Below are 25,485 nucleotides of genomic sequence, written 5' to 3'. Positions count from 1 at the left end.
TTGCATTACATTACATGATGATGATGATCATGATGATAATAATAATATATCCTTGGTATGAGTCAATGCCAGCGTATTTTCCTGTTTTGTAAGGCAGTGATTATTTCCCAGCCACAGTATGCCAGCCTTTGTGTGGATTAAGCAGCGTGATGTCATTCTTCTGTGCTGGTCCCAACAGGGCACCCGTGCCAGGCTGCAGCTGACCATGGAAGCATGCACACGGCTCATACCACATTCATTTCCTGCTCGCAGTCATAGGGGGCTGGCACGCTGATACCCACATAATTGGCTTACCAGTGGAGGAATATTAATAAGCATGGGCTGGGACTCGGTGACTACAGTATGATGTGGGCGGAGGGGGGGAGTCACAGTTCTGTTCTTTTTTCCTTTTTCCCCCCCCCAGTGTTTTATTGCTAGGGCTGTATCTGTCAGCAGCAGATATCCACACATCAGCTGCTGCACTGGAGACTTCCAGCACAGCCATTGTGGATTCACTTCACGGAAGTTTGTCTGTAACACTGGTTTTCAGAGACACTGGAGTTATGTATCTTTGTGTGTTAAAATTTTTTTGAAAAACATCAGGTTTAGTGGTGTAATGATTGTAAAGATGCGCTTAAACTTGAGGAAAAGTATGGAAGGATTCAGGTATGGCTATAGTGAAGGTGCCTCTGGGGTACCTTCTCAAAGCCTCCCACCAGCTGGGCTGTACTCCCCCTCCCTTACAGAAACTCAGAGGACCTTTTCTTTTTCTTGAAATATTTATTAGTGCTTACGTACATGTGATTCTCAGAAATACCTTCCCTTTTTGTACATCTTGGTAATAGCTAACGGGAGTTATTTATCATGGAGAAGCAGAGCGGACGTGAATGCTGGATTGCAACTTTTGCAGAATTCGGCCAAATAAACACTCACACACAGTACTCCATGCTATTCATCTCCCACATGGTGGTATTGTGGACCACTCTCAATGTGATTGATCTAAATATATCTCGCAACGTCAGTACTAAATATAAACCTGCATTAGGCTGCTGCCAAGTGTACGGTTGAGCTAGCCCCATTTACTGTACAGTGCTAATATGGTTTTAAGACTCCCAGACAGACCACTGTATTCAAGTGAAAGAGTGGGAGGTTAAATATTAACCACAGACAGTGTCATAGAGTACTTTGTACTTTCAAACAAAAGAGCACTTCTGTATTGAACACAATTGTTTGAGTATATATACGGTAGGTTATTATTATTGATTTGTTCTTAGCACATTTACTGAGGTGGTTTTTTCGTACGTCAGTGCTTTGCTAGCATGCTAGGTTATCTAAGAGTTGTAATCATTTGAAAAGATCAGTAAGTGGTGCTTCTACATTATTGGCATTGTCATTTGTCATGTGCTTTTAATATACGTCTGTCCATTAACATGGCGTGCATTGGTCCATACTCCACCAAATTACAATTACAATAATTACACCAATGCATATTACGGTTGTAGATATGCAATACTGTTATGTTATTCTTCCTTGTCGTTTGTTTTAGTATGTTTCTAATTTGCGTTTCACCTGTAAGGTCACATTGTCCACTGTGAGGTAGATGTAACACTGACATTGACGTAAGCGTTGACAGAGTAAGTGACGTGGGAAAGGTACAGAGAATCACAGATTACACACCCTCACAGGTATGCAGAGCATGTCTGCCAGCCTTGAGCCTGGTTTCTCACAAAGGTCATTTGCAGGATTCATCAGGGACAGCAGGTACCTGTGAGCCACATTTCAGCAGATGCTACTGAGTCTTTGATGCAGGCCTTAAAAGCAAATAACTTAATTTTCCCGAATAAAAAGCCATAAGAACCCCCCTTAATTTTTTGATGGGTTAAAATGGTTAAAATCATCTTACAATCATTACTCAGAAGGTGCAGTTTGACCATGATTTTGGCATTTATAGTTAGAATTTCTCCAATCCGGTCCATCTTCTCTGTAGACCAAAAAAAAAAAGAAAATCTGATTTTATTTTACTCCAGTTCCCTACTCCATTTGTTACCCTGCGTCGTTTGACACAGCCCCGATTCCTCTGTTGAAATAAATGTGAAAAGCGGTATGGATTATTCATTTGGCTCACTCTCTTGTCCCGGGGCTCCTACCTCACAGAGCACAGACTAAATATAAGTGCGGGGGGTGTGGAGCGTGCGGGGCGCGAGGTGTGGAGCGTGCTCAGAAGCGAGACCGTCTCTGCGGCGTGTACGTGATGGATTAATAATAATAATAATAATGCGGTCCGGGCGCTGCTTTCATCTCCTACGCCGCTGACCCCTGCGTTCCCATTGGCCGTGGCCACGGATGCGGCGATCGGTGCTTCAGAAGCCCGCCTATCCGCGCATCACATCGGCCCGCTCCAACAGCATGTCTCACGGGCCGTAATAACCCCATCTGTATTTGAAGGGCGTGAGGCGGGCGAAACGGGCGAGGCCCCGCTATTGCCGTCAGGAGTAACCCTGCTTTCAGATGAAGGGCTCAAGGCGGGCAGTGCACACCTTTACCAAAATGGTCTGATAATCAAATGTATGCTCTGTTTTGAAGATGCCTTTTTTTGAAGAACAACTGTTGTTGTTATCAAAAATGAATGTTTTAAAATGTAAGGATTTCATAAGTATGTGAATGTTCTTGGATCATCCAGAGTATTGAAAGTATGATTTTTTGATTACAAGTCTGGACAGTAGCTATTTGATTGCTACTACAGTGTAAAACAGTTACTATGGGACAGGCCCACCTGTGTTAGATTGCCATGGGGTTAATATATCTGTGTTAAATGATTACCATTGGATTAGCACACCTGTGTTAAACGATTGCTGTGGAATTAACACACCTGTGTTAAACGATTTCCATTGGATTACCAGTCGTGTGTTAAACGAGAGCACCACAACTAAGCCATTTCCATCTCTAATACCTAACTCAAATACAGGTCTCTAATTATTATCATTTTCTGTAATCCCTGCCATTTCCCCCTTCGTATCCACAACTGAATGGACGCTACCCTGTGCACATATACATGCAGTGTGGTTGCATAAAAATATATGTGATGCAGGACACAGAGTCCTGTGAACACTGTCCTGTGGACACAGAGTCCTGTGAATGTCATGCTCCTCTTTGAAAGTACATACAGAGAGGAGATAGAGGAGAAGTACATACAGAGAGGAGATAGAGGAGAAGAAAAAGATACAGCTACAGTGAAACAGCTAAGCAAGCAAGGTGGGGCCTAGCCCATGCTCGGATTGGAGACCTCCAGAGACACCCGGGCGGTCACTGGAGGGGGTGGTAGTGGGCAAGCGGGAGGCTCCCTTCCGGAAGATATGAAGAGCCCTATTGCTGCAGTATGATAGCGTGGCCACTGTGCTATGGGAGGAGATCATTAAAGACCCCATTATTAGATCATAGCCGCAGTTGGATCAGTAATGAGTGAGTCATTGTTTTGAATAAAAGCTGGTCTGGAGACTATGCAGAATTACATCACTCCCAAACACTTGCTGCATTTTTTTCCCTGAAGGAGCACCTTGTGTGATACATAGTTAGGCAGCATTATTGTCTCGGTGCAATCACTCAGAACTGTAACGGTTACTCTAAACCAGTCTCTAAACAGTAATAACCTTTGCTACCTGCCACAGCAGAGATTTTTATGTCCTCTCAACACATCTATAGAATGTTAGCATTCTACCGCTGTTTAAACAGTGAAAGTGATTCCAGTGCTATCGGTGTCATCATCCGAGGTCATTTGTAGTCATTTGGTATTGATATGTTGTGCAGCCGTTCTCTCCTCTTACTGCCAGACCATAATACTGCTCGGTGTGTTTTATCAAACCGTCAGTCAATCGAGAGTTTTACTGTTTATAGCAGTTTTTACAGCTGCATCGTTGGGAAGAATCGGACCCAGTACGCTTGAGGGAATCAAAAAAACAAGCCAAATAAGGGAAGACTTGTCTATTTAATTACTCGTTGACCCTAGAAAAAAGGTGGATGAGAGAAACTCCTGGAAAACTGTGGAATAGGAAGAAATGAAGGGCTCAGTGTTGCCTGGCAGTTAGCCAGGCCTCAAGTCCTGTCAGCTACTTATAGCATTTGGCTGCCTGCTTGCAGTGGAGGTGTATATTCTGTATCATTACAAATAATTTCTGCCTGCATGTGATCAAAAAAATCCCCACTAATAATACCATAATTAGTGTAATTAGTGATAAGCCGTCTTTTGAATTTATTGCATCCCAGATCTATTCCGTATATTTTAGATATTTCTTGTTTAAATTCAGCTGGTTGCTCACTCAGACAGTCAGAAAAACATGCATGGAGCATTTTATTTTGGTCACCAAGGCAGTTGTCACCCAGGTAATGTTTGCATTGAAACGAGGTCATGATATTTAAACAGGGCATTGTTTGCTTTTACACCCGTCTATCTAGAATGTGTAGGTTTGTGTCTTTCAGAGCCACTAGTACTCATTTATACACATCCCTGTCTGTGCATGCATAGTAGACCATTATATCCCCACTTTAACAGTAAAAATAATGAGAAGAAGATCTCAGTTTGGGAAACATCCTTTTTCTATGTGTTTCGAAGCCATTGTTGCACCCCTGACTGCAAGACTTGTCAGATGCTTCCGCCGTCAGAGTATTTTAATGAAGGACTGTATGCAATCACGGATGGTTATAATCGAGAGGCTGAATTTATTATATTCATTTGCATTATTATTTAACACACATTTTTGTGCTGTCAGTGTTTTTACTGTTGCCGATTCTATATAATGATATTCTATTTTGTTTTACTGGATTATAGGTCATTTGTATGTATGTATTTGTATATATATATAAAACATATATATATATATATATATATATATATATATATATATATATATATATATATATATATATATATATATATATACATAATGTATGACTGATGTGTGTTATTGTATCTGTGAACTCTACTGTATGACGTTTGTTATAATCTATAATTTAAATGGACTGTAATATATAATCTATAATATAAACTTTTATGTTTGCAGGATCCTTTTGTTTTTGAACCAAACTGTCTGTTTAAAGTGGATGAATTTGGCTTCTTTCTTACATGGAAGAGTGAAGGAAAGGTAAGATCACTCATTTAACTGTGGGTTTTTTTTGAGGTGTTCTTCAAAGGTTAAAAGATTACTCATTCTGGCACTTCCACAACATTACAACCATAGTTTTTTTAAGATGTGTTTTGAAAGTTGACCAAGACTGTGCATATATTTAAAGTGTTTGCCAGCCAAAGGGGATGTTGGGTTTTACATTAAGAAGCGTGCCAGTGTAGTTTAGCACTTAGGGAGCCTACCTTGTCAACCTTGAGCAAGCTTTTTAACCGTGGATGAATGGATAACAAGAATAAGGAAACGCACAAAGCCGTATCATTTTGTTCTTACTCAATATCATGGCTTTTAACAGCCACTGAAATTAAGCATTGAAAATAATGTTATACCGCCAATGATACAGCCGATGATACTTGTTTTACTGACGTAACACAGGTATTGCTGGAAATGCAACACTTTTATTTTTACTGGCTGGGAAACCGAGTGAGTGCTAAGTTGTCTAAGATGCTCCGTTTCATGTGTCTCCTTTCAGGAAGGCCAGGTTCTAGAATGCTCTTTGATCAACAGCATCCGGGTCGGAGCAGTGCCGAAGGTAAGAACCTCAAAATGCCTGTAAACCCGACGCCATCCTCGGCCTAGCCATTCTCATTACATTGCAATACATGATTGGCATTTAGCAGACATTCTTATCCAGAGCAATTTACCTAGATTGCAAAATGTACATGCTGTCCATTTATACAGCTGGATGTTTACTGAGGCAATTCTGGGTTAGGTACTTTGTCCAAGCGTACAACAGCAGGTGCACCAACGGGGAATCTGACTGGTAACCTTTCGGTTACAAGTCCTGCTCCTTACCACTATGCTACACTGGCGCCCTGTCACTTGGCTGCTGGACTCTATGGAAACAAGTTGATGAAGCCCTGTCAGAAATAGCTTTGTAAAGAGAGCAGCAGGTGAACATCGTTACATTTGGCTCCGGTATGTTCTGTGACAGATGCATAAACTTTTGTGTCGTGTCCTCAGGTTCCTCTCCATCCTAAGCAGGCACACCTTGCCCTGAATAGGATTAGCTCTGCAAACAGCCCCCTGCACTGGGCAGAATGCTGGTGCTGTTGGGCCAAAATTTCAGCTGTTGAACATTAAGTTTCCCAAAGCAATTGTGCTGCCAACAGAAGCAAACTGTTGTCCCATCAAAATTGGAATTAAGATAAAAAAAAAGATGCAGAAGAAATGAGAGAATATTAATTTGTGCTTGAATTAGGTATGAAAATTTAAGGACAAGAATCATGATATTGACTCATGGTCTTTCATAGTTCTACAGTACACACGCTGTAGCTACATAGCTAACTGCGTATGAACTCCTATAATCAACAATACTGTTTAGTAAGGCAAGCAAATCAAATTTATCCCGATGTTCAAAAAAAATTCTCAATAAGAACTGACAGATCAAAGCAGAAGTCTCAAATTTCTGCTTGGAGGAGATAACTTCTTTCCATCACCCAAGGCTAATGAACCAGAGACATGCAATGAAATGCTGTTATAAAAAAGCGGTTGATTGTATTTGGCGAGGAAATGTCAGTCAGGTTTGAAAATGCTTTATCAGCAGAGAAATTCACACCCCTTGTCCCTAACAGAAGCGTGGCCTCACCCTCTGAAATGAGCAGAGGAATGCAGAGAAACGATGGGCAGCCTGTTAAAAAATGTGCAGACATACTGAAGACGTTACACTGTCCATCCCAGGAACTGAGATCAAAGCTCACATTCACTGCTCTTTGGCAATTGCACTGCACTCCATGGTGATTCTCTGCAAACAACAAACAGTCACGATACATGAATAGCTCCTTTTATGATGCGCAGACAAATGGCCTCTCTCAGCCTCAAGTCTGGAGATGTGAGCTAGTAGCAAAGATTAAGCCCCACTTGTAGTTTTCTTTTTTTGTTCTTTATTTACAAAATTGTGTATTCATGTATTATTGATCATAAGCTACATTTTAGTTACATTATGATGGCCGGTTTCTGAAAGTAGTTGTTTACAATGTAAATGTAGCTGTTAACAGTAGCGTAAAAATTTAGGTGACTTGCGATGTAGTTCTGATGGTGGGAAAAATGAGTTTCTCATTACCGTAAAATGCATTTAACTCACTGGCTAAAAGCTCTTAGCTTTCCTGAAAGTATATCCAGTCATTTTCTAAATTCCTGTAAAGGTCTGTAAAAGCAGAGTTTACAACTGGTTTTATAATGCAAGTAGTATCTATCCAAAAAGGCACAGTGTAAATCTTGGCGGTGGTTTTCTACTGTCTTTGATGCCTTTACTTTGCGTACTGGCTGTGATCCCTGGCTGCTGGCTTTAATATTCATGCATTACATTACATTACATTACATTACATTACATTACATTCATTTAGCAGATGCTCTTAACCAGAATGACTTTCAGCACAAAAGAACAGAACTGTATCCATTCAAGCTGAATGAGCAACAGTGTCCGACCAGGCAAAAAACACTCCCAGAGCAGTGAGCGTTAGCAGGACTGGTGAGTATTAGCATACTAGCACTAACATAACAGTAGCGGAACACTACTGGCTTTGATGTCCTTACCAACTTGCATTGATATCCTTGGTCTCTAGTGTTGCTATCCTTACCTACTGGCTTTAATACCATTACTGACTGGCTTTGATATGGTTGGCAACTGGTGTTGATATCGTGGTCGACTTACTTTGGTGTCCTTATATACTGGCTTTGATATCTTGTCTCTTAATGATTATAAGTGGTAACCTAAAAGATACAAGTAGGTTTTTTTTCTCTGTTAAATATGAGATGCACTATATATATATATATATATATATATATATATATATATATATATATATATATATATATATATATTATTTTTATTTTTTTTGGCAATGAGTATCGTTATGATTGGGTCACAGCACATCACACATGCGTACACATTTTTTTCTTTGAAGTGGCACTTGTTGCTGACGTAATCGTGCAGCTAGAGGCAGCCTCCCTTCCAGGCAAACGTAAAGGTGAACTGCTGAGCAGAAAAGGAGAGAAAAACGGTGGCAGCGAACCTGAAAGTAATAGACTTCAGCTGCTATTTTGTTTGATTTGGGGCAGTGCTCTTTTCTGCCTGAGACGGGTAGACAGAATTTGATTGAGGCTTAGAAAGATTTCGAGTTGATTAGTTTGCACTGTTTGGTTTTCACCGGGACACCGGGTAGATAGTGTTTGTGTGGGGCCCAGAATGACTGTAAGCACTGACTTTTTGTACAGCTGTTTGTATTCACCTGGACTCAAAGCCTGAATTTTGAAATCATCATCACTCATCAGTGTCCTGAAACCGAGTTGGGCCATTGCCTCTGTGGTGACGTTTTTAAAATAAACCAAACTAAACGTCAAACTCACCTCTGGAGCGTTCTGATGGCTGTGGAGCCCACAGAACAGCTGGCCTGCGAGGAGATCCCAGGAGTCGGAGAGGCGGTTAATTCACCTTGCCTCTCTTGGATTATGAGGTCTGCCTTTCGGGCCACACTTGGGTTCGTTTTATTTCTCGCACACTAACACAGTACACAATTAGGTTTGGGTAGCTATTCCCTTTACAGCCGTTTAGTATCATTTGTTTTCAAGCCAGGGTAGCGATTTGTAACAATATTAATATTGTCAAATTAAAAATAATTCACTGCAATCAGGGTTATCTAAATGGCCACTCCATGCTTTATGACATCACAAAAGCTGGATGCGTTACTGGTTTCCAGCTGTTCCTGGTTCTGAGCCGAGCCCCCATGTCTTTCGCTCCAGGATCCAAAGATCCTGTCGTCCCTGGAGGCTGCTGGGAAGGCGGAGAGCGACCTGGAGGGCCGTATCATCTGCGTGTGCAGCGGCACCGACCTGGTGAACCTCAGCTTCATGTACATGGTGGCCGACAGCGCCGACACCGCCAAGGTACACGCCCTGCTTCCAGAGCGCTGACGGGAACAGGAAGTGACACGCCTCCTCTCTTCAGCTGCCGCCAGCTGTCTCCCTCTCTCCCCCGCTGAGACTGCTGGGAAAATCCTTCCATCTCTCTGTATTTTATTCCTTTTCTCTCTCCCTACCTCCTACCTTCCACCTCCCCTCTCTTTTTCTCTTAATCTTCTCTCTGTTTTCCTTTTCCTGTCCCCCTCTGTCTTTCTCTGTTTATCTACCTCTCTTTGACCCTCTGTCTCTATTCTGTCGCTGTCTCTCTCTCTCTCTCTCTCTCTCTCTCTCTCTCTCTCTCTCTCTCTCTCACCCTCACCTTCTCTCTCCCCTCAAACCGCACGTTAGGCCAAATTCCTGAAAAGGAAATCCATGCGGTGTTTTCGCTCAGCAGGGCTCCGTTCAGCCCCCAGGGGGCGTTAGTGTTCCACTGACAGAGCCAGACAGTTGCTCTGCTGGCACAGGTTCGGCCAGTTTGTGTGGTGTTTTATTATCCCCTCTCAGATGAATTACGTGCGGGGCCTTTTGCTGCCGAGGGAGACAGAGTATCTCTTGGAATTTGCATTTAAAAATAGCCTCTTAAAACATTGGAGTTGATTGGCTCAGTCTTTAAAGCACAATAAGGAGAAATATCTAAGGCCTTATCCCTGTGAGCACACGCCTGACTGAGAGATCCATCTTTAGGCGAGCGGGAAGGTGCGCTTGTATGTTAGGATCTGCTGCCCCCTAGTGGATATGAAATGCTCTGACATTAGGCAGTGGTTTCGTTGCAGTGGCATTAGGACTGTTAGTGACTGAAGTATCAGTGTAGTGGTGTTCGTTGTGCTACTGAATGCTCCCAATTCAGAAATGACAGAATGATATATCAAAACATGCCCACAAACACTCTAATGAAGCCCATCTGGAAAGTGATTCTGGGCTAATTCAGAGACTTGCTCTTATTCCCTTTTTTCAGTATTCTAAGGCTTGCAAGGATTCATGGTTTATTTTTCTTCAGTTTGATGACATTGACTGTGCTTCTATAATGTAAAATGGTCCTGTTCTGTTATTACACAGAAGCCCAGTAAAGACTCCTGTGGGTTGGTCTGGTAATAAGCCTGCAGGGACTTTCCTGCCTGTTATTTCCCCACCCATCAACTCAAACACGAGTGGAAGATCAATAAGCTGGATTTTTTCAGGATTGCGTATTCAATGTTTGTGGACATTTAAAGATAATGAATCCTGGCCTTAATTATCAAGAACAAATCCACCTCTTAGATGTAATTTAAAGGAATAATGCTTTAGTAATAATGCAGAATCTATCATTTCTTAATTTAGATGTATGCTCACTGCTGCTCTAGACGTCTGGAGAGCTTACTGCAATGCTACATCCTCAGGCACACGTGATAACCTTTAGCACAAAATAAATTGCAATAATGGCGATCGCCCCACAGTAATCAGCTTCCATTTATGACGTCTGCGGGTCGTCGCTGTTATTAAATTGATGCGGTCCCTGTCTATTTCCATGGAGTAGTTAAGACGCCAGTTATATTCAAGAATAAAGACAGTCGCGGAAACTGTCTCTGTAGCTCGGCCAGAGCCCTTGCGAGACGAGTACGTGCTGACAGCAGGATCAGACGCATTAGCAAGCCTCTGAGCCCGGGCTCCACACGCCACTCACCATCCGCAGACGTCTCAAAGAGCAGGTCTTAAAAGGCAAATAAAGCCTTTCATATCCTCGCTCCTCATCCACAAGAACCTGCGGTGAATTATAGAATAAAGCAAAAACAAGGCTAATAATGAATAATCCGGGTTCTGGGAGAATACGGGCGTCAGATATTGGCGCGGGCTGCCGCGGTTCCTTCCCTGCCCTGGGTGCATACTGATTTTAGGAGGGCTTGCTTTGAGAGTTCCTCTCAGTTTGTGTGGCCTAACGCTGTTCGAACCTCTTGTTTGCTTGCAGCAATGGGTGGAGGGCCTGAGGTCGGTGATTCACAACTTCAAGGCAAACAACGTGTGTCCCATGACCTGCCTGAAAAAACAGTGAGTAGCAGGACCTCCCAGACAAAACGCAGAGAAACAGGAAGTTGCAGCAGTTGGTAGATCCTGAAAGCAATTCAGTGTAGCCTGCGGGCCTTGTGCATCTTTCTTGTAAATGGAACGATCTGTACCTTCAGCTCTTGTTTCTCTTTTTTTTCTGTTTAGCTGGATGAGGTTGTCATCTTTGACCAACGTGAATGGAAAAATCCCAGTACGAAGGTAAGGAGGCTCAGTATGGTATCTATTTATAAATAAATGTTTGTCATCCTTCTTGCAACATGGTTTGTGTGTTCGGATTAAAATGTAGATTTCAGGTGAGGCGGAGTCCAATATTTACGTACAATATACAGTACAAGTCAGAGACAATGGTTTACCACACAAGAGTAACAGTCAAAACTCTTCACTGAGTAGTAGTACTGAAGGACTGAGCAAATGAAAATTCGCTTACGTAGGGAAAAGACAAATAGAATTGTACTTACATACTGCATACCCTGCCTAGCTGTCCAGTAAGCACAACCACTGTATGACATCTAAGTGGCCAAACTCCCAGTTGTTTTCAAACAACGCAGAAGTCAGAAGTCAGAATCTGCAGTATTACAGAAATAAACTGCTCTCCTCTATGTCAGTTCTGAATAGCTGATAATACCATAAATAGTGTGCATCTGTTGCAGTTGTGTTTCATTTCAGGTTGGCCCAATTCTACAATCTACCCAATTAAAGTGGATTTTTCTCTGAAATTTTATCTCCACTTGCCATTACCGGCCCAGGGGAAAATTTCCACTTTTATTCCTCTGTGACATAAGAGGAGGTTTTATACTTGCTTTTTTAAAATCCTCCTATAATACTTTACTATATGATGTAGAACTGTATGTTGTTTCTGTCTGAAAGAAAGCTTCTAATAGAGTAGCTATTGTCATTGTCTGTGAAATGTTTTTGTTGTTGTTAAACCTGCACTGCTCTTCTGTTTGAGGTGTATCCACTCATTATTCTTTGAACTGTGTTCTGTGACATTGCCTTTGTTAAGAATGAAATATCAGATAAAATTGGAATTATTGATAAACCGTGCTAACATGGACTCTCTGCCCCCTGCCCTCCGATAGCATAACAAGGACGTTTGCCTCCGGCAAAACAGAGAAGGGGATCTTTCAGGCCCTGAAGGATTTGGGCCTGCCCAGTGGAAAGGTGAGTGCTGTAGGTGTTCTACAGAGAGGCTCTGTGTTCAACTGAAGGTGCAGACGGGTGGAAATATGAGTATTGCAAGTTCTTTTTCTGTTAAAGGTTTAGATTAGCATAAAGGTGAGTATTTCAGGTATTTTAAACCAGTGCCCCATGCTTAATTAAATGTGTGAATATGAACTGGATGGGCTGGGATTGGATAAAGCTTTTCTTTGGCGCTTTGTTGCAGAACGATGAAATCGAGCACTCCGTCTTCACCTTTGACATGTTCTACGCCCTCACCCAAAAGATCTGCCCTCGAACCGACATAGAGGAGCTGTTCAAAAAGATGTGAGTTCGCCAGACACTAGTACATTGATCTGTAGACGCTCTGAGGACTTGTGTTCATACAGAGGCACACACCCATGATTAGAGAGGCCACACACCGTAGGTCCTTTACTCTGAAAGTAAGAAAGCATGTCCAAAATGTTAACTCTGATTTTCAGGGGAATGGTCAGTGAAATGTTGCCATGACAACTTCAGAATGTATTTGCATCCTTTAGATGAGAGATGTCCAATTAGTGATTGATAGTAGGGGTGAAATGGAATGATGAAGTTTGTGTTTTTTGCTCATGACAGAGACAGACTGCATCTGCTATACTAACTTCCTTGAAAAACCTAACCTGCTTCAATAGTTTGAATATTAACCTGTTTGTTAAACTAACTAGTTTAGTCAACCTGTTTGACAAGTGATGGTTTAATAGTAATAAAAAAAATAAAGATTTACTTTAAAAACTTCAACTATATGTTGCAGTTGATCCATAAGAACACTTATCTCTTCTTTTTCATTATTCAGAAGTATAACAGATTTTTTTTTTCTAATTAATTCCTTTTCAGCAATGGAGACAAAACTGATTATTTAAGCGTAGACCAATTAGTCAGCTTTCTGAATGAAGTAAGCTTTTTTCATTCATTAACTTTACTGTGCGACTGCTTGCCCCTCCATCTCTTCACATTGCATGCGTCATGCTTCGAACCCGCCGCCAAACACCTTCCCCTCTCCCCAGCATCTCTGCCTCGTTGTGTAACCATGGCAACCCGGAGGGGTGGGGGTGGGTGGGGGGGGGGGGTGGAGGGAAACGCAGCTTCCTGTTCTGTCCGGCTTCACGTCTGTCCTGTCCATGTGGTCCTCCTCTGGCTGAATAAGTATCTGCTTTTTTGAGTCTCACTGAACCGGAACACAGTAAATGTTGCCGAAAGAAATAATTCCACTCCACAGATGTTCACAGCCTTGTGTTATGGCCATAGATTTATAGTTTACACAGTGTTTTGAGGAGTTTTGCTACTTATTCTTACTGCTTTTTGGCTTATGAAATGATATACGTGTTGTATGTTTTTTTTTAACAATATTCCACACTTCTTAATTGATTGTGTGAACTGATTCACTGTCCTTTTGAGGATTCATTTTCTCCTAAAGAAAAAGAAATAAAAGAGCCTATTATGTGTATAGTGCCAATTTTAAATGCACCAGTGCAAAACTGCTACAAAATCCTCATTGTGTAAACAGTAGCAATGATACGCCTGATTATCTCAAGACATGTTTACTGTATTTTTAAAAATCTCTTATTCATATTTTTTCGCTTTGGCAGAATCAGCGTGACCCGCGTCTGAATGAGATTTTATTTCCGTTCTATGATCCCAAACGGGCGATGCAGATCATAGAGAAGTACGAGCGAGATGACGAGTTGAAAAAGAAAGGTAATCAGGAGGAAGTGTTCTCAGTTACACGTTCCTTCCCCCTCTCTGTCTCTCACTCTCTCTCTCATGTTCTTTGTCTCTCCCTCTCTCTCTCCCCCCCTCTCTCTCTCTCTCTCGTTCTCTTTCTCTGGTTCGATCTCCCCCATGCTCTCTGTCTCTTGCTTTCATCCGTTTCTCTCCCTTATAAGGCTCCCAAGGCAAAGTTCTCCTGTGGCAGTTTGCTTACGATAGCCGTGATCTTCACGTGTCCATACCACAGTAGGCCCAGCACATGTCCCTTTGGGGTGCATCGTTTCACGAACTGATGCTATAATACAAACCCAACCCAAGCTGTGCGATTGCGTTTCAGGGAGAGAGGAAAGTTTGACAGCAGGGGCTTTATTGAAGACACTAAACCCTCATGAAATTTTGGCTGCTGGTGTGGAAGGCATATTACTCTCTGTCCCTCATCAAGGAGCACACTATCATACATTTCTTTCATGTACAGTTACTCCATCAAATGTGAGATATGTAGGCTTCACTTTCCAATCAGTGTGTAGAATACAGGGCACTGTTTGAGAAGAGACTTGTCAAATGATTGGCTTGTTCACTGAGTTGTGGTTACTGACACTAATTTGCTTTTAACAATGAATCAGATTGTTTCTTCCACAAGAGGTCCTCATTACGACAACAGCATTAAATCACAGTGGTATTATTGCAAAAACACAACATTGCAGGCTTATAGTCTAGGACTTTTTTTCAGTTAATAAAAAAAACCACATCTACCCACTACCCCCTGGTGGTGACATAATGCAGTTGCAATTGTGCCAGCCAGTGATAGGGTACTGTAACCTTAAAATTGAATTTAAGCAGAAAATTCCTGAAGACATGCTCTTTAACATCTGGGACCAAAAAAAAACACATTTACATGTACACAGCAAGCCAACAGAGCCAACCGACAAACGCTATGGATATTAGTAATGGATAGTTGTAAGTGACTTAAAAATCCTTTAAGTTAATTGCACGTAAAGCGACATCCAACTTATTAAATCGTTTAAATTCCGAAAGGAGCATGGAAATGCTCCCAAACTCCGAGGGGGGAGGTTGGGGCCCTGCGACCATCTTCATGAAAGTCTTAGCCACTGTGAACACTCATCTTGACCAGGGTTCTGCCTAATTAACACCCGTCTGCACAGGCCGGATGTCCAGTGATGGCTTCTGCCGGTACCTGATGTCGGACGAGAATGCGCCGGTCTTCCTGGACCGTCTGGAGCTCTACCAGGAGATGGACCAGCCTCTGGCCCACTACTTCATCAGCTCCTCCCACAACACCTACCTGACGGGCAGGCAGTTCGGGGGGAAGTCCTCGGTGGAGATGTACCGGCAGGTCCTTCTGTCTGGGTGCAGGTACAGCCGGGCAGCACTGCAGGGCTTTGATTACTGTGCTTTAGTTGTAGTTACTGTAGAGTAATTACCATAGAGATTACTATACTTTAGAGCAGGGATTACTGTAGTTCAGAGGAGACATTACCATAGAGATTACTATACTTTAGAGCAGGGATTACTGTAGTTCAGAGGAGAGATTACCATAGAGATTACTATACTTTAGAGCAGGGATTACTGTAGATATTACTGTATTTGAGAGAAGGGTTTTCTGTAGAGATTACTTAAAGGCAGAGATTACTGTATAGATTACTATACTTTAGAGCAGGGATTACTGTAGTTTAGGGGAGAGATCACCATAGAGATTACTATACTTTAGAGCAGGGATTACTGTAGTGTATAACAGTAATTACTGTTGTGCAGGGTATGGGTGACTGTAGCGTAGGGAGAATATTACAGTGCCGAGCAGGGCTAACAGTGGTGTAGAGTGACTGTCATAGGGCAGAGCTGGAACTGCTTCAGTAAATAACCTGCTGTATAAATGGATAGTGTGCCGTTAATGGATCCTGCATGCGACATGGAAAGTAATAACAGAGCTAGCAGAAGCAATTTAAAACCATTGTGTGATGTATTCACGTCACCATTATCCGTGTGTACGTGCGTGTGCCTGTGCGTGTGTGTGTGCCTGTGCGTGTGTGTGTGCCTGTGCGTGTGTGTGCCTGTGCGTATGTGTGTGCCTGTGCGTGTGTGTGCCTGTGCGTATGTGTGTGCCTGTGCGTATGTGTGTGCCTGTGCGTGTGTGTGCCTGTGCGTGTGTGTGCCTGTGCGTGTGTGTGCCTGTGCGTGTGTGTGCCTGTGCGTTTGTGCCTGTGCGTGTGTGTGTGTGCCTGTGCGTGTGTGTGCCTGTGCGTTTGTGCCTGTGCGTTTGTGCCTGTGCGTGCGTGTGTGTGTGCCTGTGCGTGTGTGTGCCTGTGCGTGTGTGTGCCTGTGCGTGTGTGTGCGTGTGTGTGTGTGCCTGTGTGTGTGTGTGCCTGTGTGTGCGTGTGTGCCTGTGTGTGCGTGTGTGCCTGTGCGTGTGTGTGTGTGCCTGTGCGTGTGTGTGCCTGTGCGTGTGTGTGTGTGCCTGTGCGTGTGTGTGTGTGCCTGTGCGTGTGTGCCTGTGCGTGCATGTGTGTGTGTGTGTGTGTGCGTGCGTGCGTGCGTGTGCGTTTTCAGATGTGTGGAGCTGGACTGTTGGGATGGGAAAGGAGAGGATCAGGAGCCCATTATAACCCATGGAAAGGCTATGTGCACCGACATCCTGTTCAAGGTGACTGAACTCCCCCACCCAACGCGCATACATAACCAGTTACATCTGATTATTTCATTTAGAGGACCTGCCTCTGATACCAGAACAGAACATGATCTGTAAAAGGCTGTAAAAGGCTTATACTATACACTCATTTGTAATGGGATCCTGGGTTTATTAGCTTTTCTGTGGAGAGGTTATCTGACCCTTATTTAATGTTGCATGCGATTAAATGCAAATACCATGAAGGAGTAGTTAATGTTTGTTGTAATGTTCAATGAAATAAAAGGACATTCAGACTGTACCACACAAGGATAACAGGGTGTCAGACCGTGTGAACATAACCCAGATTCTGCCTGATAAGACAGTAATCATGGTTACACCGTAGGAGCATCATATTTTGGGTTACAGATTATGAAATAACATGCTTGTTGTTTTAGGATGTAATCCAAGCCATTAAAGAAACCGCTTTTGTGACCTCTGAATACCCAGTGATTCTGTCCTTTGAAAACCACTGCAGGTGAGTGAGTGCATAACATGCCTTAATGTGCATTTCACAAAGTCGTGATCTCAGAAGCAGTCACCATTTTTTGTGTGATCCCCCCCCCCCCCCCCCCCAATTAATTAATTAATTAATTAAATTTCAGTTCCTTTTCTGAATTGATTGAATTCAAATGGGATTGATCCCAAATTGAATGGATAGCAGTGAGGAGTGTGGAGCTGGTGTAATATTTATGTCTACAACCAGCAGTGAGGTATATGGAGCTGGTGGAGTGTGGATATCTACAGATACCAGTGAGATGCATGTGTATTTCCCATTTCCCACAGTAAGCCACAGCAGTATAAAATGGCACGGTACTGCGAGGAGATTTTCGGAGATCTGTTACTGAAGCAGCCGCTGGAGCCCTTCCCTGTAAGTGATTTTTGTTCTTGTTTTCAGTTGAATTTAATATGATTATGCTGTTAGCAGCCAGGCGCTAATAAAGCTACGTTTGAATCCCGTCACAGATCGAACCCGGACGTCCGTTGCCTTCTCCCAATGACCTCAAAAGAAAAATCCTTATCAAAAACAAAAGGTTAAAACCTGAAGTGGAGCAGAGTAAGTTCTCTCTTTTCATTAAAGCAGGCTTTTAAAAAAGCACATATCTCTTATTATGTTGCATGTATTTTGTGGTAGATACAGCGTTTTAATTAAAGAGTCACTACTTTTCTTTTCAGTGTGTGTTCCACAAATATACGTAGTTATATCTTAGAAAACAGAGGTGTAACACATTAAGAGCTTGCATATTGATTCTGAGACATTGGACGAGTAAAACCACTGAGTTTACCTTGCGTCTTCCTTTTTTACAGAGCAGCTGGAGTTGTTTAAAAAGCACATGGAAGCAGGTGAAACCAGCACCCCGGCAAATATCCTGGAGGATGAGAATGAAGAGGAGATGGAGAATGGTGAGATATTGGAATTTGGAATTCTGTTTGCTATTTTAAAATTTCCACACAGTGATTCGTAGCCTGTTTTCCAATTTACATTACAATACATTTTTACATTACATTCATTCAGCAGACACTGTTATCCAGAATGATTTCGAGCACAAAAGAACAGAAATGTATCCATTCGAGTTGAATGAGCAACAGTGTCAGGCCACTGTCAGGCTAACCACACTCCCGGACCAGTGAGTGTGAGCGTAACACTATTCAAGTCCTACCGCACATTAACTTGTGCAAACTGACTAGACAGCCTAGAAACTATGGGAGGCCAAGGGAAGCCAAGTGCATGTACAGTTAGTGAACAAAGAGTGAAAATTGGTTATAATATTGTGTTGTTTTTCATGCCGCCTCACACACAAACCCTTCCTATTGCTGGGCACTATTTTGAATAATGGGTGACAGCACTGAGGCCATCCTGCTTTACGGTCAGTAGGTGGCAGCATATCAGCCTTGGAATGCTAGTTAATCCAGCCAGTGCCCCTTTCTTTCCCTTACATTTACATTTACATTTATTCATTTAGCAGACGCTTTTATCCAAAGCGACTTACATAGGTTACAGTTCTTTACAATGTTATCCATTTATACAGCTGGATATTTACTGAGGCAATTTTCCCTTGGCACTGACAAGCGCTCATACAGAAACATGGTAGCACAACTACAATAATAATCATACTTAGGTGTGGAATATTCTTTTTCCTTTTAGAAAACTCACTCTGTCAAATTCCTCACTGTTAACATGACCACTTCATGAAGTGATGAGTCTTTGCACGGCGCTAGTAAAGCTTTTTACTGTCCAGGAAATTTGTTTTAAAACACAGTTCTCTCCCTGTGTGTCAGATTTGTTCTTTCTCAAAACATGGTGGAATCCTGTAGCCATGCTTTTAATTAGGCAGTAATTCCAAGGTGATGATGGAGAGCTTTGGAGTTATTAGGCAGATGTGCATTCAAGGGAAGTAATTCAAATACATCATGTTATTTACACCTAGCATGACCTTTACAGAATTCACAATAAAACCAAAAAAAACAAACAAGACCTTTTCAGATAAAATTGTTTCTGCAACAAGATGTGCAGTAACGAACCTCAAATTACCTATAAATGAGGTTATGACAAAAGTTGGCCTACATGTACTAACAGTGTGTTTACTTGGATAAAACAAATGAAGAGGGTGTTTGGAACAGTAATTGCTAGGGCATTAACTTGGAAATGTTTTAGGACATTAAATGATTCTGTGTACACAATTCAAATAAATGAATGTGTAAATCATACTCTACTCCATGTGTCTGGCTCAGACGGAGAGTGTTACATTACATGACAATACATTACATTACATTCATTTAACAGACACTCTTATCCAGAGCAACTTCCAGCACAGTGGAACAGAATTGTGTCCATTTAAATGAGTTAAACATTAAAGTTAAATGAGCAATAATGTCAGACCCACCTAACAACATTCCCAGACCAGAGAGTGAGTGTAACACTATTCAAGCCCTACCACAAGTTAACTTGTGCTAACTTGACTTGTCAGCACAAGACCACACCTCACAGACACTAGGTCACAGAATCCACCACTATCCTTGGTTTGGGATAGGGTGGTTTGGGATTGGGATAGGGTGGTTTGGGATTGGGATAGGGTGGTTTAGGATTGGGGATTGCGGTGTTCTCTCTGATCTCTGCACCACTGTGCCCTCTGCAGCTGATGTTAAAGACGTCAATCCCGAGCTGAAGACCGGCAATAATCTGTCTGGGGACGAACTGAGTGAGAAAGAGGCCCACATGAACAGCGTGAAAAAGGTGAGGATCCACTTGCAGCCGTCCACTGACTTCACCATTCTAACAGGAGGTGCAGTGTTTTTGCACATGCTTAAAGTCAGTGAAAGTAAAAAAAAAACAAACTGTGGTCTACCAGAACATTTGAATGAATAGGTTGTGGTTTTAAAACAGTGGTTTTGATGTTTCAGAGTTTTTCTGAAGAAAGAAATAAAATGCATATAACTTGCTAATTTGTGCCTCCTTATTTTGTATTGTTATTTGGAAGGTTACTGAAGACGAGGTGACAGAGATATCAGAGGCCACAGAAGCTACCGACATCACTGATGTATCTGAATCCTCTGACCAGGACAACAAGAAGGTAGCCTCACCTCACTGGAACATATCCTCACCTTATCCTCGTTGTGATCGGTATCATTTATTTATCCCTGTGTTAACCTCCTCTTGATCATTATAATTTATTTATCTCAGTGTTTGTTAACCTTCTCTAGATGATCATTTATTGATTTGGCCGATGCTCTTATCTAAAGCGACTTACTGTGCCAAGAACGGTGAGAACAAGGGCACGGTTACAAAACTGCAACCGAATCATTGCTGTAGAGGCATCACACTCAGATACAGGCACACAACTGTAACTGTTTTTAACATTACATTATTACATTCGATTATAGTTCATGTCCAGAGTAACTTTGAATTGTTATAATATGATACTTAGATATTCAGGTTTTTGACATGTATGTCCTGAGGCTTAGAAGCAACATTACCTCATAGCACACACCGTACCTAATAGTGGTCCACGCATTTGTACTTCTGTCTTATGCATGCAGCGTCTATCCGGACTTCAACATTGTTTAAAATAACCTTGAAAACACTTTTGTTTGTAATCTTATTAAAGATTCACCAGACATTTACTTTTTACCAAGCAGATCTGAATATAAACCCCCCAGTTTTCCCCATAGACTTCAGTCTGCATAATGATTACATTTTAAGTGTCTCTTTCAGAAAGCTTTGAAGCCGAGGGACGCATTTTGCACTGCGCATTAAGGGGTTTGCTCCTGTCATGATGAATGCACAATAGAATTTTTTTCAGTGTGTTATGTAAGGTTCATTAAGCTCTTGTTCATACAGTACCCAGATAAAGCACTTTGTGCTCTGCAGTCAAATTCACACACAGACTGGTTACAGGTGGGAGTGACAGTCACAGGTGATAGTCCTGCGGCATTCAGGTCACGACAACAGTCGTCAGTCCTGCTTATATGCTAATACATGTGTTGTAGTTGTGCAGTACACAACTGATATGATAGAATGAGCTTAGTGGCTAGCTACATAAATATCTTAGAATTGATCTATAAAGAGCTCAAGGTGGTACTGCTTGTTTGGAATACATTGCAGGAATTGTCTTTTGTGAAACCTGGCAGATTACATTACATATTGCTGTTTTAGCAGACACTCTTATCCAGAGCGACTTACGTAGTAGGTTAAGGTAAGGTTAAATATCCAGCTATATACCCTTGCCCAAGGGTACAGCAGCAGTGCCCCAAAGGGGAATCAAACAAGTGTTGAAATTCGGTATTAATGTACTTGCAAGCTACCTATTAAAACTGTTAACACAAAGAACTTTAGTCTGGTCCCCAGTTGAAGGAGAGAGAAAAGACTGTTTATTGATGGTCTTCGATACAGCAAGGCTTCACAGGCGATGGTCGGCTCAGCAGAGTTTCAGATGTTACACTCACAAAGTCTTGCGCTCACAGTCTCACATCTTACACACTCCTCAACCCTCTCGTGGTCCCGTTCCTATCCCGTCTCCTCTTGAGGGCAACCTAAATAGTTAGAACTGTTTACGTAAGCCTTGTAGGATATCTGATTTTGCTCAGCCTTGCCGTGGTCTGGAGTCTGGAGCATAACTGGAAAAACGTTGCTTCAAAGGGTGTCCTTGGATTGATAGTGAGCACACACTGACCCGACTCCTCTCTGTCACAAACAATGACGTGCGCAGAGCCCAAGGAATGAGGTATTACGGTTGTGAACTTTCTCAGCACCCTTAAGTGGTTAAACATGAAGGGATTGAACTGAGAACAACTACGTGAGTGTATGAAATCGTGGGCCTCCCAGTTAATTGGCCTGCACCACATACACACTGTTACGCCCCAGCCCCAGAAGCACACAAGGAAAAAAACACACACACAAAACACTCTTATGACTTAGGGTCATAACAACACGATCACAATGTGCATGTGTGCATGATTAGTTCAATATAGCAGCATCACATTGGTAACCTGGATTGTGTCACATAACCTGATTATGTGAACACCCTAAAAGATACATAAACATGATTACCATTATACTGTAATCACTAAATAATCAACATTATTCTTCAGTCCCCCGTATGATCATTCCAAATCTCATCAATGATCACAAAAAGAAATGAGTGATTATGTGTGATAGGAATAGATACATATGTGAATATACATGAGCAAGCAATATCTTATGCTCGCGAGAGCATAGGCTTCTTGCATACCAGCGTTAGTATGGAAATGAAGTCTCAGTCATGTCCGCTGTTACGGAGTGACACGTGCTGGTGTTGCGACTCTATAGACTAAGCAGACTACAACCTTGAAGATTATATATATGCCTGGAATAAGGACAATAACAGGCATCACAATTTAAATAATATGGGGTTACAGAGCTCCTGCCCAAGATCCTAACCAAGATCCCCAGCTCCACTCCTGGGATGCTTTCAAGTGGGCCACTTGGTCGTAAATGTCTTGCACATAAGTGGTGACATTGACAGACACATCTGGTATGTGTGTACACATATGGATATGTGTTAGAAGAAGTTGGCAACAACTCACACACCCAACATGAGTCTTGACTTTTTTTCCTAGCGTATTTGTGTGCCATAGCTAGAAAAGTGAAATGGGTTGTCCCTATGTGCATCATGGTGGCTGTCATAATGTGCTTGAACTCTCAAGAACATCAAAAACATCAAACAGACCACATATTCATCATGGACATCATTGCACAGAATGTTAAATGTGCTGTTTGGTCAGTTCACAGATGAGCTCGAACGATGTTTCCAGGGGTTCCGTTGTTGTCTCTCAGGCGCTTGCGATGACAAATGAGACGCTTGCGCTTCCAACAGAGGAGGTGATGTTGCCGCTCAGGAGGAGGCTCACTCGACCCGCAGGTTGACCCTGGCCAGCTCCTGTAACCTCCAGAAGCTCAGGACACACTGGATCTGAAAAACACACACACACACACACACACACACACAAAAACGAACACCGCATCACAGTGGTAATGACGCTTTCAACATTAATTATTCCTTTTCCCCTTTGATTGATTGTTAATGCCGCTCAATTTGTATCATTAGTCTCCCCCGTCTGGCCCTTGGCAGGATCGTAACACAATGAGGAGTGTTGCCATGAAACGACGTGGAACACGTTATTTCATGTTTCTTCATCTTTGGGTAACCCCTGGAACCTACGGCCTCCAGTTCTACCCTCTGACTCTCCCCATGGTGCTGCCATTAGCTCTCCCTACTGCTCTGGGGGCTCGACTAATTTGCAGTGGCTCGCATGAATCCACTTCTGCTTTCCCTGTAACTTGACTGCAGCGTCTGTATTCAGTAGCACCTGATAGGGTCCCTCCCACTTCGCCTCTGATGCTAGCCTTTGGGGCTTGTCAATCATGTCCCGTTGGCCAGGCACTAAAGAGTGTCCCCCATCAGGCGGCTGTTTCCACACCTCCGCCACCTGCTGGGCAGCTGTTCGAACTGTGAAGTATGTTACGTGGTCTGAGTCTATCTGGTCTGGCAATCCCCATGGAGGGATTATGTCCTTCACCAATGTCTTCGCAGCGCCATTACGCCTACAGCTGTTGTCGTTTCTCCGGATTTCCGTACGGCAGTCTTTAGCCCAGTGTCCGTGTTTTCCACACTTTCTGCAAGCTCCTTTTCTGCCGTTCTTACACCTTTTGAATTCAGTCTTTTGCTTCTGTGCAGCCTCATTACGAACCTTACGTTCAATGTTTGTTTCCACTCTTCTCGCTGCTGCGATTAACTGCTCGAATGATGTGCGGGAGTCTTCCCAGCCAGGCGTGCTGAGTTTGACCGCCTTCCGCACATCAGGCAACAGGCCCCGCATGTATGTCGTCTTAAGTGGGCCGTTATGACTTGCTTCAATGTTATGTTCAGTGATGTACTCCAGTCCGGAATGTCTCAGGAACAGCTTGGTGAATTTGTCTGTGTAGTCGTCAACAGCTTCTCCTGTCCTCTGTACGCAGGCGGAAACCTTTCCCCAGTCTGCTGATGCTCTGGTAGCTCGTTGAATCCATGAGCGAATTGCTTCCCAGGCGTTGTTCAAATCCTGTTTGTCTTTGCCTAGTGCCGTTTCAACTTCTCTGTTAATTCTGTTTGCTTCAGAAGTGTTGAGCACCGTGGACAGTAACTGGATGCCATCATAAGGATGCAGATGATAGATTTGGCGCAAACGTTCGATTGTTGCCCACGTGTCCATTCCTGCCTTGTGTGGATGCTGCAGGCCTTTGGACCACTTGTCAATTTCTTCTGGCTTACTCGCCTTATAACCATATACAGTCTGTTCCTTCTGCCTTTTCTGTACCATTGGCCTCCGGCACACTTCACTGTCTGCATCAGAGTCATCTGTGGTAGCACTTTCCTGGTCATCGTCACAAGGGGCGCCCATTGCCGTTTCTCTGAATGTTTGCAGTCTCTCATACTGGGCTGCTTCCTCCATTTCCTTATACGGATAGAGAGTATAGGGAGGAGCGGTGGGATGGACTTGAATACCCTGTTCAATTGTTGCTCCGCCCCTTGAGTGGGGCCCCTGGTCCTTCCTGTCTTCCTTCAGTCTGTATCTGAGCTCTGTCAGCTCCTCTCCTAGCCTCTTGCATTTGGCTTTGTTATCTCTCATCTCCTCAGCCAATGCCCTGACATTCTCTTTCTCATGACTCAATTGCCTCTCAAACTCAGATTTTAACCATTTTTCATTATTTTTTCGCAGTTGGCCCAACACCACCAGAGTTAACGGCACTCTCTCCCTTTCAGGCACCCGTTGTGACTTTCCCCAAGCCTTTTTTATATCATCAACTGGCCACAAACCACAATGATAAGGTTTGATCCCATACTTTTGCTCAATCTCTTTCTCTACCTGTTCAAGCTTAAAAGCAGAGCGCAGATACGCAGTACTCGTTGCTACCATAGTGTCAAAATCAACATCAGGCGCAGCTCTTCCACCTCTCTCAGTAGTTGGAATCTGCCCTGCTTTATCAGCAACAGCTTCAGAGTTTCCCTCAAGACCAGCCATAGTCATAAACCTCAAACTGTTATCACACCAGCACTAGTTCTCTTACTAGGAAACCCAAATGTTTTAACAAGACTCTCCCCCTCCCGGAGAGCTTAGCTTAGTCGGATGTTTAGATAGAGCTCTTTATCCAAACACCTCAACCCAAGAAATTCACACAATGTCAACAAGATGAACACAACATTGCCCACACCACACAGTTTGTAGTTTTTCGACTACTTGTACACGTCAATCATACAATGATTATTCTGTCACAGTTCATTTTAACTTACA

At 42.8% G+C, this 25,485-nt stretch overlaps 1 protein-coding gene across 4 annotated transcripts in view; it reads left to right on the top strand.

The window, feature by feature from the left end:
• LOC118791910 (1-phosphatidylinositol 4,5-bisphosphate phosphodiesterase beta-4-like) overlaps positions 1 to 25,485 on the top strand; it is a 90,781-nt gene that overhangs the window by 40,184 nt on the left and 25,112 nt on the right. For all 4 annotated transcript variants that reach the window (XM_036549424.1, XM_036549426.1, XM_036549423.1 and 1 more), the window contains exons 5-21: positions 5,034 to 5,114; positions 5,626 to 5,685; positions 8,895 to 9,038; positions 10,996 to 11,075; positions 11,238 to 11,291; positions 12,173 to 12,254; positions 12,478 to 12,578; positions 13,125 to 13,182; positions 13,877 to 13,985; positions 15,161 to 15,371; positions 16,563 to 16,656; positions 17,076 to 17,155; positions 17,464 to 17,548; positions 17,644 to 17,734; positions 17,986 to 18,081; positions 19,815 to 19,912; positions 20,157 to 20,249. In XM_036549424.1, coding sequence (XP_036405317.1) covers positions 5,034 to 5,114; positions 5,626 to 5,685; positions 8,895 to 9,038; positions 10,996 to 11,075; positions 11,238 to 11,291; positions 12,173 to 12,254; positions 12,478 to 12,578; positions 13,125 to 13,182; positions 13,877 to 13,985; positions 15,161 to 15,371; positions 16,563 to 16,656; positions 17,076 to 17,155; positions 17,464 to 17,548; positions 17,644 to 17,734; positions 17,986 to 18,081; positions 19,815 to 19,912; positions 20,157 to 20,249 — 1,617 coding nt within the window. The remainder of the gene's footprint in view (positions 1 to 5,033; positions 5,115 to 5,625; positions 5,686 to 8,894; positions 9,039 to 10,995; positions 11,076 to 11,237; positions 11,292 to 12,172; positions 12,255 to 12,477; positions 12,579 to 13,124; positions 13,183 to 13,876; positions 13,986 to 15,160; positions 15,372 to 16,562; positions 16,657 to 17,075; positions 17,156 to 17,463; positions 17,549 to 17,643; positions 17,735 to 17,985; positions 18,082 to 19,814; positions 19,913 to 20,156; positions 20,250 to 25,485) is intronic.

The sequence above is a fragment of the Megalops cyprinoides genome, chromosome 17 (genome assembly GCF_013368585.1).
Source record: "Megalops cyprinoides isolate fMegCyp1 chromosome 17, fMegCyp1.pri, whole genome shotgun sequence".
In the NCBI taxonomy this organism is placed as follows: Eukaryota; Metazoa; Chordata; class Actinopteri; order Elopiformes; family Megalopidae; genus Megalops; species Megalops cyprinoides.
This window is presented reverse-complemented; position numbering and strand designations above follow the sequence as displayed.